The sequence below is a fragment of the Sander vitreus genome, chromosome 7 (genome assembly GCF_031162955.1).
Source record: "Sander vitreus isolate 19-12246 chromosome 7, sanVit1, whole genome shotgun sequence".
Taxonomy (NCBI): Eukaryota; Metazoa; Chordata; class Actinopteri; order Perciformes; family Percidae; genus Sander; species Sander vitreus.
Genome location: NC_135861.1, coordinates 15,382,387 through 15,400,099, shown reverse-complemented (window position 1 = coordinate 15,400,099; position 17,713 = coordinate 15,382,387). Strand labels below are relative to the sequence as shown.

The following is a 17,713-nucleotide window of genomic DNA, read 5'->3' as shown; positions in this document are numbered from 1 at the left end:
ATGAATTTGAATATGCACATATAACCCCCGCCGGTATAGTCTTCAGGGTCACAGAGGCACACAAGCCTCCCCACCACGACAAGGTAGTAAAATGTAATCTCACCACATTACTAATGACTAAGATGGCTATTCTGACTTTCTTCTTATGTTATCTGTGGGGGAATGTCATTAGGTAAGGGTTGTTCGCCAATAAAAAAAAGAATTTAGAAAGCAACTGGAGGCAAGATTGTGCAATCAATTCTTAAGGTCAATATAAAGATTTTTCCAAGAAACTTGTAAAACAAAAATGTTAGTTTTCATGGCTACTTTGTATGAAGTGTTATTTTGATAGGAGTAAAGGAAAAAAATAGCCCCATTGGGGTGTATTGTTGTCTGGCCTTACTGGCACACATCTTTGACAACATTGATGAAAATTAAACATATTTCCTCAACTAGGATTTCTTAGGACTTTTAGTATGTTGTTCTGGACAAAAAATTATTTTACAATTAGTTCTATTTTTGACTCCAAAATTAGTTACTTTGCCTGGACTAAAAGGGCACTAACATTACTGGTCCTGACCACCTCATCTGTGATCTGTTCTGTTGTTTGGACCAGTTAAGTGATCTGTGGTGTGTTTGTTTTGTGTATTTATTTTTATTACTTTAAAACACACTTTAAAATGCAACACAACCAATGTGTTGCATTTCAAAATAACGATCATCAAGTGATCAGGTACTGGATCAATCAAGATGATTCGACTGTTACTTTTGTACGGTAGGCTACTTAAGTTGAATTTTTAATTAAACTTTTACATTTTTGTATTTCATTTGATTGGTTGCTTTGTCACTCAAATCTACATTTTTTCCTCCACTACATTTATTTGACATTAGTTTCTAGATCAAGATTTGATACAAAGGGTAATGTGACAAGCTTTTAAAATGCAACACATTGGTAAAGTTTAAACCAGTCAGGAAGACGCGGCGCTGCATAGTCGATAGTACTACTCATACAACTACGACTAATAATAATAATTTAATCATTGTTATTATGATTTCTATTAATAGTAATGATCAATAATATTTGACAGACAAAAGATAATGATTTTTATTTATTAATTTTTACATTTATTCAGCACAGTGTTGCCAACACAATGAGAAAGGGGAGAAGGTGTATTAAATGTACAATAACTACTCCAAAGACCACTCAGTAACTGTTCAAGAAAACAGGCAGATGACAAGGACCACAAGACAGACCAGTGTCTTTAGCGCCCCTAGTGGTAGTGACCACTGGTCAATGCCAGGTAGGAGCTGGTCGCGAGGAGCTGGTCAGGACAGTGCGGCAGGTCACAAATACACTGACCTGCATAATCGATAGTACTACTCATACAACTACGACTAATAATAATAATAATGTAATCATTGTTATTATGATTTCTATTAATAATAGTGATAAATAACATTGGAAAGACAAACGATTATGGCTTCTCACATTAGGCGATTCTGCTAACACAGTGAGAAACGTGAAAAGTTGTATTAAAAATAAATACAAACAAACACACCACAGTTCACTCAACTGGTCCAAACAACAGAACAGATCACCGAGGAGGTGGTCAGGACCAGTAATTTTAGTGCCCTTTGTGCCAGTAAGAAGCTGGTCATGACCGCTGTGCCACTGGTTGTGACCAGTGTCTTTAGCGCCCCTAGTGGTTGTGACCACTGGTCCGTGCCAGAGACCAGCTGGTCCTGACCACACGGATCTTCCTAATCAATAATAATAACAATAATAATCATAATATATCTGATATAGTGTATTTTATAGACAAAAGATTATGATCTCTGACATTTATCCAGCTAACAGTGCTACCAAAACGACAGGAAAGGGGAGAAAATACTAAAGTCGCTTCACAGACCACAGGGACCACAGGGCAGACCACTGAGGAGCTGGTCGCGACCAGTGTCTTTAGTGCCCCTAGTGGTTGTGACCACTGGTCCGAGACCATGGTCCCGGGACAGACCACAAAATCGGCTACAACCCCCTCTCCATGTTTGACGCCATTATAGCTCATGCGTTAACAAGGCTCATTCAAAATATGCAGGTATGGGTCAAAGTCTTGGGAGGAGGATCCTTTGTAAACATGTTCCAAGAAAGGCTCAAAGTAATGCAAGGTGACACGTTGCCAAGTCAAACTGCAGTACAGCTGGCTCTCAACACAGGCATGGTCACTCCTCAATCACTTCACAACAGCATGGTTTATTTCACAAAGCTGCTGTCTTACAGCTTAAATCTTAACTCCATAAGTTACTCATACAGAGACATTTTGTTAAAGAAACATTTAATTATCATTTCACTCAGTAATCCAGTATCACTCTGTCATACCCCAAAACTGCCATGAGCCAGTTTTGACCACCCCGCTTGTGTCTGCTCTGCTTGGCCTGCTTGTGTGTTCTCCTCCCCTTGCAGGTAGTGGTCTGAGCGCAAGTTGTTAACGAGATGGCTCACCTGGGCTGATGAGCTTGCAAGCCTACAGAGCTGGCCAGTTCAGCCTGCCTCACTCTCTTGCAGCCCTCTCAGCTCCCACATGGTCTCCTTTGGTTGCTTTGTGTTCTTTTTTCATTTTAGTATGCATTTACTGTTGTCCACTCACCCTGGCACTCACATACAGTACTGATATTACTGATTGTTCACATCTCATTCATAGTTTTTGTAAATAAAATTATTAAATAAACTTAAAAATATTTTTTTTTACCTCCACCCTTTTGTGTATTCTCACTCTTTTTTTTCTGAACCGTGAGCCAGTTCATGACAAAATGAGGGCTTGTCCATTGATGTAATAAAAGGAATAATATTTGTGTAAACCTGTTCTAATTTGGCAATTTGATTGACCTTTTCATTCTGGTAAACTGAATTTGGGTGCCAAATTTAGTAGGTTTTTGTGATCATTGCTTTGGAAGAATTATACATTGGTTGGTTGTGTCAGTATTTGTTAATTAATTTGGGGGTTGAGAGAGCTTTTGTCAGGTTTGTTCTCAGTGGCAGTCCAATTTGGTGGGTTCAAAATAACTTGACCTAGTTTAGCCTTGTTTGGAGTCTCCCTGGTAGGTTTACCCAGAGGTTCTATTTGGGGACTCTGTGGTGTCAACTTTGGCTTTGAAAGTGGCTAAAGCTATATGCTCAGGTTCATGCCTATGGGATTTGGGAGTGGCTGCATACCAGGTGCTTTCAAGTTTCACTGTTTTTAGATTAAATACCTCTAACTGGTATCTACTGAACCAGTTTAGATGGGTAGCTTTAGTGCTTGTGTCCTGATTTTGGTGGCTAGTAACCCTTGGTGCTTTTGGGGAGAGGAACTGTGTTTTGCTACTTTGGTAAAGTATCTTCAATTTCAGTTTTGTTAGACTTTTGATAGCTGTAATTTTGTAAAGGCAAGGTATTTTGAATGGATGTTTTGTCTAGCTGCAGTCCACTTAGTTGGGACAGTTGAACACAGGTACTAATTGTCTAACATTTAAAGTGTGTTCGGGGTCACAGGAGTGAGCGGTTAGGGTGCATGCTTACCAAAACATCTCACTGTTCCCAGGTTACCTGCAGATGTAAGATGTGTGTTTTTCACCTTACTGAATAGACCTCAGACTTTAAAGTACTTGCTGATGCTCTTACATGCCTTTTTGTTTGTTTTTGCTTCTTCTTCAGTTACATATGCTTTTCCTGTTTCAAGCTCCCTCTTAATTTGCTCTTAATGTACTGAGGTTGCTGAGGTAAGACCATATACAGTCTATAGGTGGGACTGGGTGACAGGTTGGAGTGTGGAGGATGCCGAAGTACAGGGCAAAAGTAGTCAATGCTAACAATTTGTGTTGGATGCAGGGGGCTTAGCTCTGTAAATGTAAGTCTAGAAAATAGAAAAAAGATGGTGCACCAAAAAGTCAATCAAATCATTTTAAACCATTCAAAAAGATAAGTGATGTTTGACAATAATTTGTTATCATCATTTCATGGTACAGAATGATCCTGTAAGGGTAACGGACAGTAGACAGTAATGATGTATAAACGTGTTAAGTCAGTACAGCTAAACATGGTTACTTTTTCCACCTCTTTTGCTCTTATTATCTGAGCAGTAAATATACAATCATGTGTATATTGAAGATTCCTGTCAGCACGTATAGCAGCATGTCCTCGGCATGATGGGCTAAAGTTTGCTTCAATGGTATTGATGTTTTCAACTTTGTAATATTTTGTGAACCAAAAAAAACATGAAGCCTGTTCCTGGAGCAGTTATACCAAGTTATCTGGATAACTTTGCAGAGTAAAACCTAGAAACCCTTTCACCTGCTTCTAGGAACTGACTTTGAAACAACTTGAAACCACACAGTTGCTATTTTATTCAGATTCAGGATTTAATTATTTGGATACAATGACTTCCTTTCATCCCATGCTGTCACAGCAGCACTTTCCCTGTCTTTTATAAAGTCAGGTTATAGTAGAGAATAACCAGGTTATATAAGAGCAAGTAAACACACTGATGATACAGATAATGCAGTTTGATGTTTGGACTGTGTCATGAACTGGCTCACAATTCCGACAAAAAGAGGGAGAACACACAAAAGACTGGAGGTCAAAACTATTTATTAAATGTTGTTTGCAAACCAAATTAATGTGATGTGAACAATTGGTAAAATCTGTGGTTCATGCGAGTGCCATGGTAAGTTGAAAACAGTGTATGCTAAAAGAGAAGATAACACAAAGAAACCAAACCAGGAGACCATGTGGGAGCTGAGAGGGCTGCGAGAGAGTGAGGCAGGCTGAACTGGCCAGCTTTGTAGGCTTGCGAGCTCATCAGCCCAGGTGAGCCAGCTCACTAACAACCTGCACTCAGACCACTTGTACTCTGTAAATGGAATAACAAAAAACAAAGATGACCCATAAACAAATTACCTCTGAGCCAAGTACAATAAATACACTGAATACATTTAACCCTTTCATGCATGAATCGATAAATCACAAAGTAAAATGTTTTAAGTTTGTTTTTACTATTAAACAAGTGAAAAATCATGCTAATAAAAAAACATTTATTTTTACAACATTTCCTAAGAGCAAATGGTATGAATACACATAGGAACATTAAATAACAGCAAATCACCCTTTTATACCATTGAAGCATGGTGTCTGATACGACCTAGGGTTTTATATAGAAAATAATCAAGCTTTTCTTTTTTTGAGAAAGACCCTGCTTGATATGCTACATACTGTTATGCTAGAATATAGCCTGTGATGTGTTGAATGCTTCTGATTAGGCAGCCTATGATATATTGTAGTTATTGATGCTTTTTTTTCTTCTCCTAGTGAAACCAAGTCCGCCATGAATCTGTTCAGGAAGGATGCCATGACCACTAAGAAGGAGAAGGAAAAAGAGATCCAGTATGAGGACCCTCCAGATGGAGGTTGGGGCTGGATGGTGGTGCTGCATTGCTTTCTGGTATGTCCACCTCAGTTGTTTATGATCCCTCGTCTCTCAAACATGGAAATATTTATCCCAGCACAATGGTTCTTCAACTACTAGTTTTCCTAAACTGTGATCAATTCCAGGTGTAATGTGTGGCAATGATGTAGTTTTCTGGTGCTTTTTAACAAGTTCCAATAGGATGGTGGCAGCGAAAAGACTACATTTTAACCAGCTATTTAAAAATACTTCTCACTGCATAATTGTTTTCTTTTTCTAAGTGTCCATATGTGTGTTTCACAGAGCACAGCCTGTAAGAAGTGCTTAACACGTATTAAGCATAAAATAAATAACATTTGTGTGTGTGTGCGTGCTCGCAGGTAAACGTCCTAGTGATGGGAACACTGAAGAGTTTTGGGATCTTCTTTGTGGCATTCCAAGATGAGTTTGGAGGCTCGTCAGAGAGCATCAGCTGGATCGGTTCCATCATGTCGAGTCTGCGTCTGTCTGGAGGTTAGCATCAGAAAAAAGCCAACTCTTTATGCATACCCTTACACACTCAACAACTTGCCATTGAGATAAAGATAATGATATCTCTGAGTTGTTTTATACAATTGTGTCCTCTCTCTCTCCATGTCACCAATTAATTTAAAAGAAGAGTGCAAAGCTTTTACCATTTGAAGCCACTTTTCCACTTCATGTTCACACTTAGATCTTGAACAGCTGAAAATGAAAAAAAGATTAAATGTATTTGCGCTTCCCATACTGTATCCTCTGTAGCGCCCCTTGCCTCTGTGGCCTGTGCCAAGCTTGGAACCAGAGTGACCTCCATCGCCGGGGCAGTGCTGGTTAGTGGAGGATTCCTCATTAGTATTTTTGCCAACAGCGTGGTGTTCCTCTACATCAGCATGGGAGTGATAGTTGGTGAGTAGAATTTCGTGGTGCGCCAAAATGCCTCAATGAGATCAAAACCTGCTGTTTCCCTAATGACTATGAAACCGCAAGCTAGACCAAGGTCATCCTCTGCATGACAACAGCTCTTCCTATCTATCTATCTATCTACATACATTTTTTCACGTCTGCCCACATTTCTGTGAAAGACACTGTGTCTGATATTGATAACATCTTTACTCCTTTTAGGAATTGGTTTTGCACTACTTTACCAAGCCTTCTCAGTGGTCACAGCGCTGTACTTCCGAAGGAGGTTAGCGACAGCGTATGCAATTGGGCGTTCTGGCATGGGTTTGACCTTTGCCCTTGCTCCGTTTACTCAGCTGCTCCTGGACAAGTATGCTTGGCAAGGTATGCAGCACAAATTTGTTAATAATTGGTGCACACTCTATAATATTTGTAAGTATGTTTTCAGGTGTATTTCCTTTTTTGGGTAAGAAAATATACAGCACATACAATGTGACATTTTGGATCCTGAGCTGTCTTTGTCCCCCACAGGAGCAATGTTAATTCTTGGCGGTCTAATGCTGAATCTGGTGGCCACTGGGATGCTTCTGCGACCCATCAACGTGAAGCCTCCCATGTCAAACCCTACCTCTCCTCCCATTCAAAAGAGCCCTGCTGTTTCCCTCAAGAGCTCCTCAGAGAAGGAATTCACTAAGAGCTGCTTGAATGGCTCCTCTCACTTATCCAATGGCATCTCCAAAGCAGACTCATTTCCATCCCCTCCTCCTGCCCCTCACGGGGATACTGAGAACATGGGGCACCAATGTACTCAGGGACTCCAGGACCAGTCAGTGAACCCTGAATTGACCAGGCTGGTCCTTAATGGTGTGAATGGCCATGAGCCCCACCATGACTTGGGTCAGTGTAAACCCACAACTCCAGATAGCTCAGCGGAGCTCAATGGCAGCATGAATGGGTCCACCATTGTTGGATTTCCATCACATGCCAGCACGCCGAGTGAGGTGACCGTCATAAAAACCAAAGTACTGGATTTCTCTCTGCTAAAGGACCCATTCTTTTGTATCTATACTTGGTCCTTAGTCTTCAGCCAGTTGGCCTACTTCATCCCCTATTTCCATCTGTCTGCCCGAGCCAGAACCCTGGGCATCAATGCCATGGATGCTTCCTTCATCATCTCTGTGGCAGGTGAGGCACACATTGGTCAACATTTTGTCCTATGTTTTTGTGATTGACCATTAAGGAATAGTTTGACATTTTTGGAAATACAGTTTCAGCTTGTGGAAACGTTTCCCAAAATGTGTAGGTATATAGCAGGAATTACAAGGTATACTGTAATTCATACATATACATTTTGGAAAAAACACTTCTCTCTTAAGTGTCTCTTGAGAATGAGACCCTGTGTCTCAATGAGATTACCTGTATAAATAAAGGTTAACAAAAAAATTGCTTGTAAGTAGAAACTGGTGGATTTAATCAGTGAAACTGTTCTCATTACAAAAGTTGTCGCACAAATTTCCATCTTCTAGATTAGACACCAGTCTACATTTGACTGTCTGAAATGTGGATGAAGCATAACATCATTTTTTTAACTAAATCTGACAGACGCCTGATTGAATAGACAGTGGATTGCTGCTTTGTCTTTGACAGGGATTTCACAGTGACTGTAGAGAGGGAGGTCCAGGTTTCTTTAAGAATGGGTTTAAGAAGCAATGCAAAAAAAAGTCCTCAGTCAACTTCTAGGCATTAATTATTTGTGAGCTGCTCAGACTCTGCAGTCTTATGTAATGAATGTGCTTACATAAAAGCTGAACTTTGGCCCACTGGCAAGGGTGGGTGGGTTCAGCAGAAAACCCACCCACCCACTCCTCTCAAATGGAGGCCACTCTATATGAACAGAAAACAGCATTAACATTTTGGCCAATGACCACATGTGCATGTAATTCTATAAGAGTGCTTGGTCAGGCTTTGTGAATAATTGAAATGCACCAGATGGGGTGGTGCATTTATGAATCACATGCTTCTGTTTTGTAATCTATCCCTTTGTAAAATCAGTAGACAGAGATAATATTACCTTTGATGAAATGTGTATTTTAGATAAGAAAAAAACAGTTATCACTTATTTTAGGATGTGATCATGGGAGTGACATTTTTATCACATTTCTTCAGTGTGAAATGAAATCTTAAATTATGCATCAATGCTTTGGCTTTTGAGGGAATGCTTCTCGGTTGCCTAAAGGACTGTTTCAGTGTCCTGGAAGAAAAAAATTATAATTTGAATGTACGGTAAGTAGACGGCCTGTTAATATATAGTCTTTCCTTTGTCAGCATTGGTGTGCAACAGCAGCTGGATACCACCACTGCTGAAGAAAATGGGAAAAAAATGAAATAAACAGGTCTCAAGAAAACACTATGGCCTGCACAAGAAACACATCTGGGACGAAAAAACATTTATGGATTGAGCCCAAACTAAGATTGAGGTTAAATAACAGCAATATGAAATTACATAGGATACATAGGACGGCTATTCTTTTTTGGCTCTTTAACCAAATCTCTACATTGTTTCTATGGAGGTGTAACAAAAGTCAAGGAGATAGATGTCTGAATTTTCTCTGTATGTCTGTAGGGTTACTTTTAAGCTTCACGCCAGTGATCAGTGCCAGGGAGCAGCAAGACTGACAGATTGTTTTGACTCGAACACGTTTGTCCTGTCACATTCTCTGGTCATGTGCACTGTGCACCCACACCACAAAGCCACTATCCCAGTGTCCCGCTGTCCCGCTTTCCCCGACCCAGCGCTTGTCATAGAGGCCTATTGACTTGGCTGAGGGAGGGAGGCCACTATCGTCCGGTTCAGTCTGTTCGGCAACCCTCAGCCACCAACACTGGAGCTAACTGGAGTCGCTAAGCAACAGCTAACTGAGTAAAGTTGTTGGCGGGGTGACAAGAGGGGCTCCAAATTTTGTTCAAGTCCAGTTCTAAAGTGGCTGATACTTTGCAGAGTTGCACTGAGGCAGCAATACATACAAAGGAGTAGGCAAGACAAGCCAACTGCCACGTCAGAGAAGCTGGGAAAACCAACATGCTTTTTATAAACCTTTGCTTTAATCTAGTGACAAAATGTCCTTCTTTGAAGCAGAGTGAATGGCACCTCTCCATGCCTTGCAACCCCCCAATGGTCTGTTAATGCCCAAAGGCATGCACATACTGTACACCTTCTATACCAGTCAGCACTACGGATAGAACTAATAATGTCCCAATGTTGGCTTAAGGTGCTACTTGGAGAGGCCAAATTTAAACTGCAGTGTACTGAGTTTGAACAGGAACAGCTGCAGGCCTGAACCAACCTGCTGAGGCTAAAACACACAAACAAACTCACAACTCATCTGCATTCAAGCAGGCGACACCCCAGGACACTGTCTTGGGTCGCTAGAGGAGGACACATAAACACAGCACAGCTGCCCCATGTCATCTTTCTAACCTTGCAGGACAGAAACACTCTAGTCTGGTTATGTAAGGAAAGCAGAGGTCTTCACTGATGAGGCATTTCATTGTTTATTCATGTGAAATTCATTAAAAACCTTAAAGTAAAGATGTAGATGATCACCCTTAATTATCCACATGTTGATTTGTGTAGATGAATGTAACCGTGTTCACAATAATGATAAATCTGCATACTGTGCTTGGTAATACAAACTGTATGCAATCTCGTCCATATTAAGCAGAACTTTCATCTGTTTTGAGTTCAAACTGAGTTGAACTCAGTGGTTGTAGCCTGTGCAGTTGTGGTGCAGAGGCTGAGCAAAGGATGGGTAACTCTGATCTGCATAGAACCAGTTTGTTTCATTGATCAATGGCTCAGCTCTACCTGCTTGTAGCTATTTCTGCAGCGGTCAATACACCACTGCAGTTTCTGCACCGCCTATCACATTCCAGTTGACCTCAGCAGAGAACAGCACATATCTGCCCAGTCATCATATCCAACTGGAGCAAACAATCAATCACATGGGATGGAGTGCAAAATGAGTAGTTTGCCTGGGTGTTGTCAGTGTAATACAGATGTTAACAGATAGGATATGTTGCCACCCACTGTTTGTGGAAATATTCACGAGGACAGGAACAAATAGGACATAAAATAGACTTGTCTAGACATGACGCTTGTTATTAATGCAGACCTGTATAGTTTTGCTGCAGAGCAGCATTTTCCCCTCACATTCTGTATTTGCCTCACACACGCATTCATGCACGCACCCATGCACGCACGCACGTATAGATGCACACTTGCTCCCCTGCCACGCTTTGTTTTCATTAAGCATATAATTACTACATACGTTTTAGGTAACACTCACAAGTCCCTGCATGTAACTGGGAGGATGCCTTCATAGTTTACTATAGCTGCCCTAAAACTACAATTTGCCATGGTGTGGCTGACTTTGACATTTAACTCTTTCTGCATAAGCATCAGTTCAAAATACTGTCAGCCTCTGACCACTGTGGTCTGCTGTGGCAGCGTTTGTACTAAAGTCCCACCATGATTATCTCAACACCAAAAGACAAATGTATTTACTGTTTTATGACATCAAGACTCAGGGTCTATAGCCACAGTAGTGGCTCTGTGAGGCTGTTCTTAGGCACAAAGGTGCTTTGAGCTAAATGCTAACATACCCAAAATGACAATGTTATAATTCATCCTGAGGGAGACATGAATGTGTGTACCAGATATCATGGTAGTCCATTCAATAGCTGTCAAGATATTTCACTAAAAAACAGACCTCATGGTGGTCCGAGAGGAAAAGCTAGGGTGTCACCAAAGTTATTAGGACATCTGTGGCTGGGCTGGATCTGTTTTCTAAATGTTAAATGTGAAGCTTCTTGATTATTGAAGACATTTTTATCTGAAGGTGAAGACAGCAGCGATGCTCATGTTTTTTGGATTCCATCAAAAACTCCTTCCTTAAAGAAAAAGTAAGGAACATCTTACTTTATTTTATTTAAGGAGTTCTGGGTACATGCATTTTAAAATAAAGACAATTAAAGCCTTAGAAAAAAACTGAAAGTTTTTTTTAATGAAATCTCCTTTTCACACCTTATTTTTCACCCTTTGATCTCACCTTCAAGACTCTCCTTCATCCTACAGTTTTACTTTACATTCATAAGCCTCGCCTATTCTTCTCCGTTGCAGGTATCACAGAGACCATTGCCCAGCTGGCCTCGGGCTGGGTGACAGACAGGAACCTGTTCCATAAATACCACTACCACAAGGCCTACCTGATACTCTGTGGCCTGGTCAACCTGCTCTCCCCGATGGCAACCTCCTACATCCTGCTGATGGTTTACGCTGTCTTCTTTGCCATCTTCTGTGGTGGATACATGGCTCTGCTGCTGCCCGTTCTAGTAAGAAGACCAGCCTATCTGAACATATGCATAAGAACATATTACTATTACTAAGCAATGTAATATGTTACCATGTTCAACATCTTAGTTTAGCATGTTAGCATGATAACATTTGCGGTTTAGCATTAAACACAAAGTATAGTTGAGGCTGATGGGAATAGTTTTGGAGGTATTTGGTCATAAACCAAAGTAATTGGATGAATGGAAATGTGTATCTACCAAGTGGTTGTTGAGATATTTTATTGAATAAGTAGTCTTGTATTGTCAGACCTATCTCCACAACGCTGTGGAGTAAGGTCTGGCTCCTCCGCACATACATTCGAGGTTAGGGAAAAAAAATGCTCAGGGTTGTTTGCATTTCTTTAAACCATTCACAATTGTCTTGGGCAGCGCTAAGCTCTGGTCGCAGAGACAGTGTCTCTGCAAAATGTTCTCAGGAAGGAACATGTTTCGGTGGAACATTTGCAGCGGCAAGAGAAAACGCCACATTAGGTTAACTGTTCACACAATACAGCAGGGACTTCACTAGGATTGAAGGACAGGGGGGGGCTTAGCCCCCAGGGTATTTGTAACTTGCATTTGCAAAATGACAGACATATCCTCTTCTTCCATTTCTAATCTGTTCCTTCTGTCTTATCCTTTAAGATAAAACAAAACCCTGATGCTAATTTCATGACTTCAAAATGCAAATTAGTCACATTAAACAACATCCAAAATGTCCATAAACAGACAAACAGAGGCCAGACAGCTAATAAGTTTGTAAGTTAAACAAATATGATAAATAGCAGTACAAGAAAAAGAAGAAAATAGGCATCACTGCATACTTTATCATGTAAGATATTAATAGGGATCCTATTAAAAGTGGCTGCTGTCTAAATACAATAACCTGATGGCGGAAGGAATAAAAGATTTGGAGTAATGATTACTGTATATACTGTATGTAGGATTGCTTTCATTTTATTTTCACATATCTGTGGGCATGTGCTCATCTTTAGCCTAGTCTACATCTCATCTTCATCTAGAATCCTCCAGTTACTAGCAACGCCCCGAAAGCTGCCAGTTCACACCAATGCAACAAGACGGTGCAGTGCATCATTTTGATAGCACAACGACTCTTTGTACTTCTGTCTAACTTCCGACTTTTCGGCTATTTTTTTGTAGCTATATATACATATATCATTTGTTGCGTATAAATATGAATGAGGATAAATCAAATTGTTATTGTTGTTCTTATTATTATTTAGGGGGGCTTAGGAACTATTTTGGGGTAGCTTCAGCCCCCTTAAAATAGGCCTAATGACGTCCCTGCAATACAGTAACGTGAGTGTAAGAGCCATATTTTATTGTTTATAGTTTTTGGTATTTTATTTTCATTGCAATAGTAAATCGTTTTATGACATTTAAAATATGTAGTCCAATATACATTAGAATCCAGATAATTTTATAGAATGTGCTTTGATGTGTGTTTTGCCCTATTAAAACTCATGCTCCACTAGTCTGTCCTGCTATTGGACAGTTTTGAGTTGGTTTTTCTAAGTGAAGTTAGTGTAGTTTAGGCTTCAATAGAGCAGGATGTGGAGCAACAATTTTTCTGACCGCTGATTGTAGATTGCGGATTTCAGCACAAAGACCGTTTTTGGATATTCCAGCACTGTATATCGATACCCTTTTTGTTTATCTTCTTTTTTTTATCACATCCGTGGAATAAACCATTTTTTACTTTCTACGAGCCTGGTTCTTTGGATAGCCTTGCATGTTGAAGTTGGACATGATGATCTACATGAGTTAGAACCCTTTACATCCTGCAATCAGTGGCAAGGAAGGTTTTTAACAAGTTGCCACTACGGTGAGCTATATAAATTAGCTGGATACATGGTTAAACGTAATTTGCTCTTACCAGCGTATCGCCCTGTGTGTACTTTGTCCACAGCAAATTCCTGGCAATCGGTCCCACAACGTCTCAGTTAGATAGTAAATCCAATAAACATATTCTTTGTACATTAAATCTTAAATCCACAATCATTCTTTGAAAGAACCAAGCAGGCCTGCCTTGTTGCACGATCCACATTTTATTAAAAACTTCTTATTTTCAACCTGTAGCTTGCTAGCTCAAAGTTTGTTGTTGTTTTCCGAAGAGAACGGAGTTAGACAACGGCAACACACGTGTTCTGGCGATTATCCTGCAAATAAAAAATATATAAATAAAATAAAATAAATAAAAGACTATTGAATAAGTGAAAACTTTAACCTGCTGTTGGCACTAGAGAAAATGTCAGGGGATCGCCAAAATCAGTGCAATTCATCCTTTTGGGACCATATACTGTACAGTAGTTTGGACACTGCATATGGTCCCAAGAGGATGAATTGCACAGTATGTACAAAATTACATTACATTACATAATAATATTTGTTTGAGATATTTGAGTGTGGACCAAAAGGGTCGACAGACACAACACCTTATATATATATATATATATATATATATATATATATATATATATATATATATATACCTTATAGCATAAATGATAAATGGAGCAGTTATTTAAAGGAAACCCCACTAACAATCAACCACAGCTTATAAACTCAACACAACTAAACTCAAATAGCTCAGAACTATCTATTTTCCCTAGAATTAGTACCGTAGTACAGTACAGTAATTATTAGGAAATTTCAGACACATAAAATAACTAACCTAACTTTCATTCAAATTCAAAGGTCTAAGAAATGTTTCAAATAGGCACTTGGTATAAAATTGTTTTCCAGAAAGAAATACAATCATGGCATCTTTATCATATTACTGGGCATTGCAGGTCAGAGAGTAAAATTCATTCTGAACAAATTTCAATTATGATTAGTGAAGGCAGATAAATGTAGCAGAATCCGGGGTACCTGTATAGTAGAGTGCCAAGGTGTGCTCCCAATATCATTCGACTTTTTTACACCAGTGTAGGACTATATTGTCAGTGTCACTATACTATCAGTTTGTAGTCCATTTACCAAGCAAGACCCCTCCAGTAATCAGACTCTCCAATCTGTTGAGTTCACAATAAGTGTATTTGTGTGCGGTGACCTTTGTACCATGAGAACGTGGCTTCATTACATCATTGTGTCACGCACTGAAAGGGGAAAAGTATCCTTTTAGCAGACCGTTGGAATTGTTTCGTAACTGCCTTTATGGGTGGAACAACATATTAAAGCACCCATATTATGCTCATTTTCAGGTTCATAATTGTATTTTAAGGTTGTACCAGAATAGGGTTACATGGTTTAATTTTCAAAAAACACCATATTTTTGTTGTACTGCACAGCTCTCTCTCACTGCTGCAGATCCTCTTTTCACCTGGTCTCTGTTTTAGCTACAGAGTGAGACCTCTTTGCTTCTTCTTCTTCTGTACTATCTTTGATTGCACTCACACATGTGCAGTAGCTCAGATGTAGATCATGTCAGCTAGCTAGCTCCATAGACAGTAAAAGAAAGGCTGTTTCTCCACCTTCAGTCAGTTACAAGGCAGGATTAGCTGGAAGACTTCTAAATGAGGGCGCACATGTAAGTAGTTCTTTTGTAGATTATGGTGAACTTGTGTGTGTTGTAGCAGTGCTTTGCTATTGAGAACGAGGTAGCATGCTAGCGTTAGCATTAGTGTTAGCATGCTAACGCTAACGCTACGAGCTAACGGTTGCAGTTAGCCAGCTCGTTTCGGCTTGTGACGTCACAAGCCGTGCCGATTTTGAACAGCTCACCCAGAGACTGAAGGCAGGACACATTCAGAAACCGTATCTCACTCAAAACAGCATGGATGAATTTTTTTCAAAGTTTGTATGCATGTGGAAGCACCAGAGACACAAAAGAACACCCCAAATCCCAGAAAAGGTGTTTTTTTCATAATATGGGCACTTTAAGTATCCAGTATCGTCATGTCATGCCACACCTGAGAACAAATGCGTGGACGAATGTGGTGTGATTTATTTAATTGGTCTAAAAGGGCAAGACATGCTTAGCTTGTCTCTGCTTGCTGAATTTCCTCAAAAGGTTTTGAAAAGTAGGTCAAGTGTTTACATCTCCTTAAACATGCTGGTAACTCACCTAGTTTGACTTAAGGGTGTTTGTGATGACAGGCATGTCCATTAAAAGTACAATCTGTAATTCAAATGTAAACAAAAGTAACACCCCACCTCCAACATTCAAAACACAGGCCTGGAACCTGCTGCCACTCCTAAACTGATTGAAGGGTCTTTAAGCACTGGGGCTAGCGGTAGACAACAACTAAATCTGAGCAGCAAAAGGTTTCTGACATCAGTAATGTTTGAAAAGCAATTAACCTATAGTTGCAGTTAATTGATTGATTTTATTTGACCACTTAATATAAAAATATGAAACAGTATATGTGTCATACATTAAAAATACATAAATAGTCAGGGATGACACAATAAAGCCCAAAGACTTATTTCCATTGTGATCCCTATAAGGGCAGGGGGAGGGGACAAGTGGTAGCAAATCACACATCAGTCATTCATCATACATTAAACAAATTCATCCACATTATACAGAAAAATTAACAATAAAAATAGATTATGATAATGACTATGATTGGCACCTAAGCCATACTTTCAACCTCTGTTTAAAACTGCCTATGCTTCTAACTGTCTTGAGTGTACCAGGTAACCGGTTCCAAAGGGTAGTTCCAGCATAAAGAAAAGACTGTTTGCCCAGATTAGTGTTAAATCTGGGGGGTACAAAATCTGTTGGGCTACCTCTAGTAGAGTACCTGTGAACTTTGTTTACTCTATTAAAATAATTTCTAAAATATTTGGGAACATCTCCATTAACAATTTTATGTACCATACCCAGTTGCATCTGAGACACTCGATCCTCCACTTTCAACCATCCCACCCTTTTAAAGTGGGAAGATTCCAGATGAGTTATTATGGGAAGGTCTAAAATAAGCCTTATTAATTTATTTTGAGATGTCTGAAGCCTATGTTTCAGGTTCCCTGTGACACCATTGTACCATGAGCCACACGCATAATCAAAATAAGGCTGAATTAAAGCTCTTGCCAGAATTAGCTTTGTTTTTTCATCCAAAAACTTTGATATTCTGGCCAAAAAGCGGACTCTCTGATTTACTTTGGTGATTACCTTTTGGGCCTGACCTACTCCAGATAAGTTGCAATCTAACATACATCCAAGGGAATTGATTGATTCCTTGGCAGTAATTACAATATCTCCAGCTAGGACCTTAAAACCGGAGGCTTTCTTTAAGTTTATCTTTGTTCCAAACAATATAGATTCAGTTTTCCCTAAATTAAGTGATAATCTGTTATCAGACATCCACATGCTCACATTTAGAAGTTCTGCGCTAAGTGTGCTTTCAATCATATTTTTATCCTTGTGAGAAACAACCAGCGCAGAATCATCTGCATATAAAAAAGACTGCATGAACAAGCAGACTTTAAGTCATTTATATATAGCTTGAGGTACCCCACAGTCCATGCCTTTTGGTTGAGACATTTTCCCCCCAATGTCCACTACTTGCCTTCTATTCTCCAGATAGGAGGTCACTCATTTCTGTGCTAATTCACTAAAACCCATGGCTTTCAATTTATACATTAAAACACAATGGTCGACTGTATCAAAGGGTTTTTGTAAGTCTAACATGACCATGCCACAGAAGTTTCCATTATCCACCTCCTTTTTTATATAGTCAGTTAGAAACAGTAAACAGGAATCCATAGAGTGTGATTTACGAAAGCCAGACTGGAACTCATAAAGTAGGTTTTGTGATTTTAAGTAATTATCAATCTGTTCAAAAACTATCCTTTCAATTATCTTTGACAGACAACCAAGAATTGAGACAGGTCTGTAATTACCAGGGTCTCGTTTACTCCCTTTCTTATATAATGGAATCACTCTGGCAATCTTGAGGTCATTGGGAAAGTATCCTTGTTCTATCGACCTGTTTATAATATGAGTAATACTCGGAGTA

At 39.6% G+C, this 17,713-nt stretch overlaps 1 protein-coding gene across 2 annotated transcripts in view; it reads left to right on the top strand.

Moving 5' to 3' along the window:
• The window catches only part of slc16a4 (solute carrier family 16 member 4), a 35,885-nt gene that overhangs the window by 6,970 nt on the left and 11,202 nt on the right, over positions 1 to 17,713 (top strand). The window contains exons 1-7 of one of the 2 annotated variants that reach the window (XM_078254872.1): positions 3,073 to 3,345; positions 5,321 to 5,453; positions 5,798 to 5,930; positions 6,198 to 6,341; positions 6,558 to 6,719; positions 6,867 to 7,520; positions 11,515 to 11,726. In XM_078254872.1, coding sequence (XP_078110998.1) covers positions 5,337 to 5,453; positions 5,798 to 5,930; positions 6,198 to 6,341; positions 6,558 to 6,719; positions 6,867 to 7,520; positions 11,515 to 11,726 — 1,422 coding nt within the window. In that variant the 5' untranslated portion in view covers positions 3,073 to 3,345; positions 5,321 to 5,336. Of the gene's footprint in view, positions 1 to 3,072; positions 3,346 to 5,320; positions 5,454 to 5,797; positions 5,931 to 6,197; positions 6,342 to 6,557; positions 6,720 to 6,866; positions 7,521 to 11,514; positions 11,727 to 17,713 lie in introns of those variants that run through there. The other variant, XM_078254871.1, reaches the window with a different exon arrangement.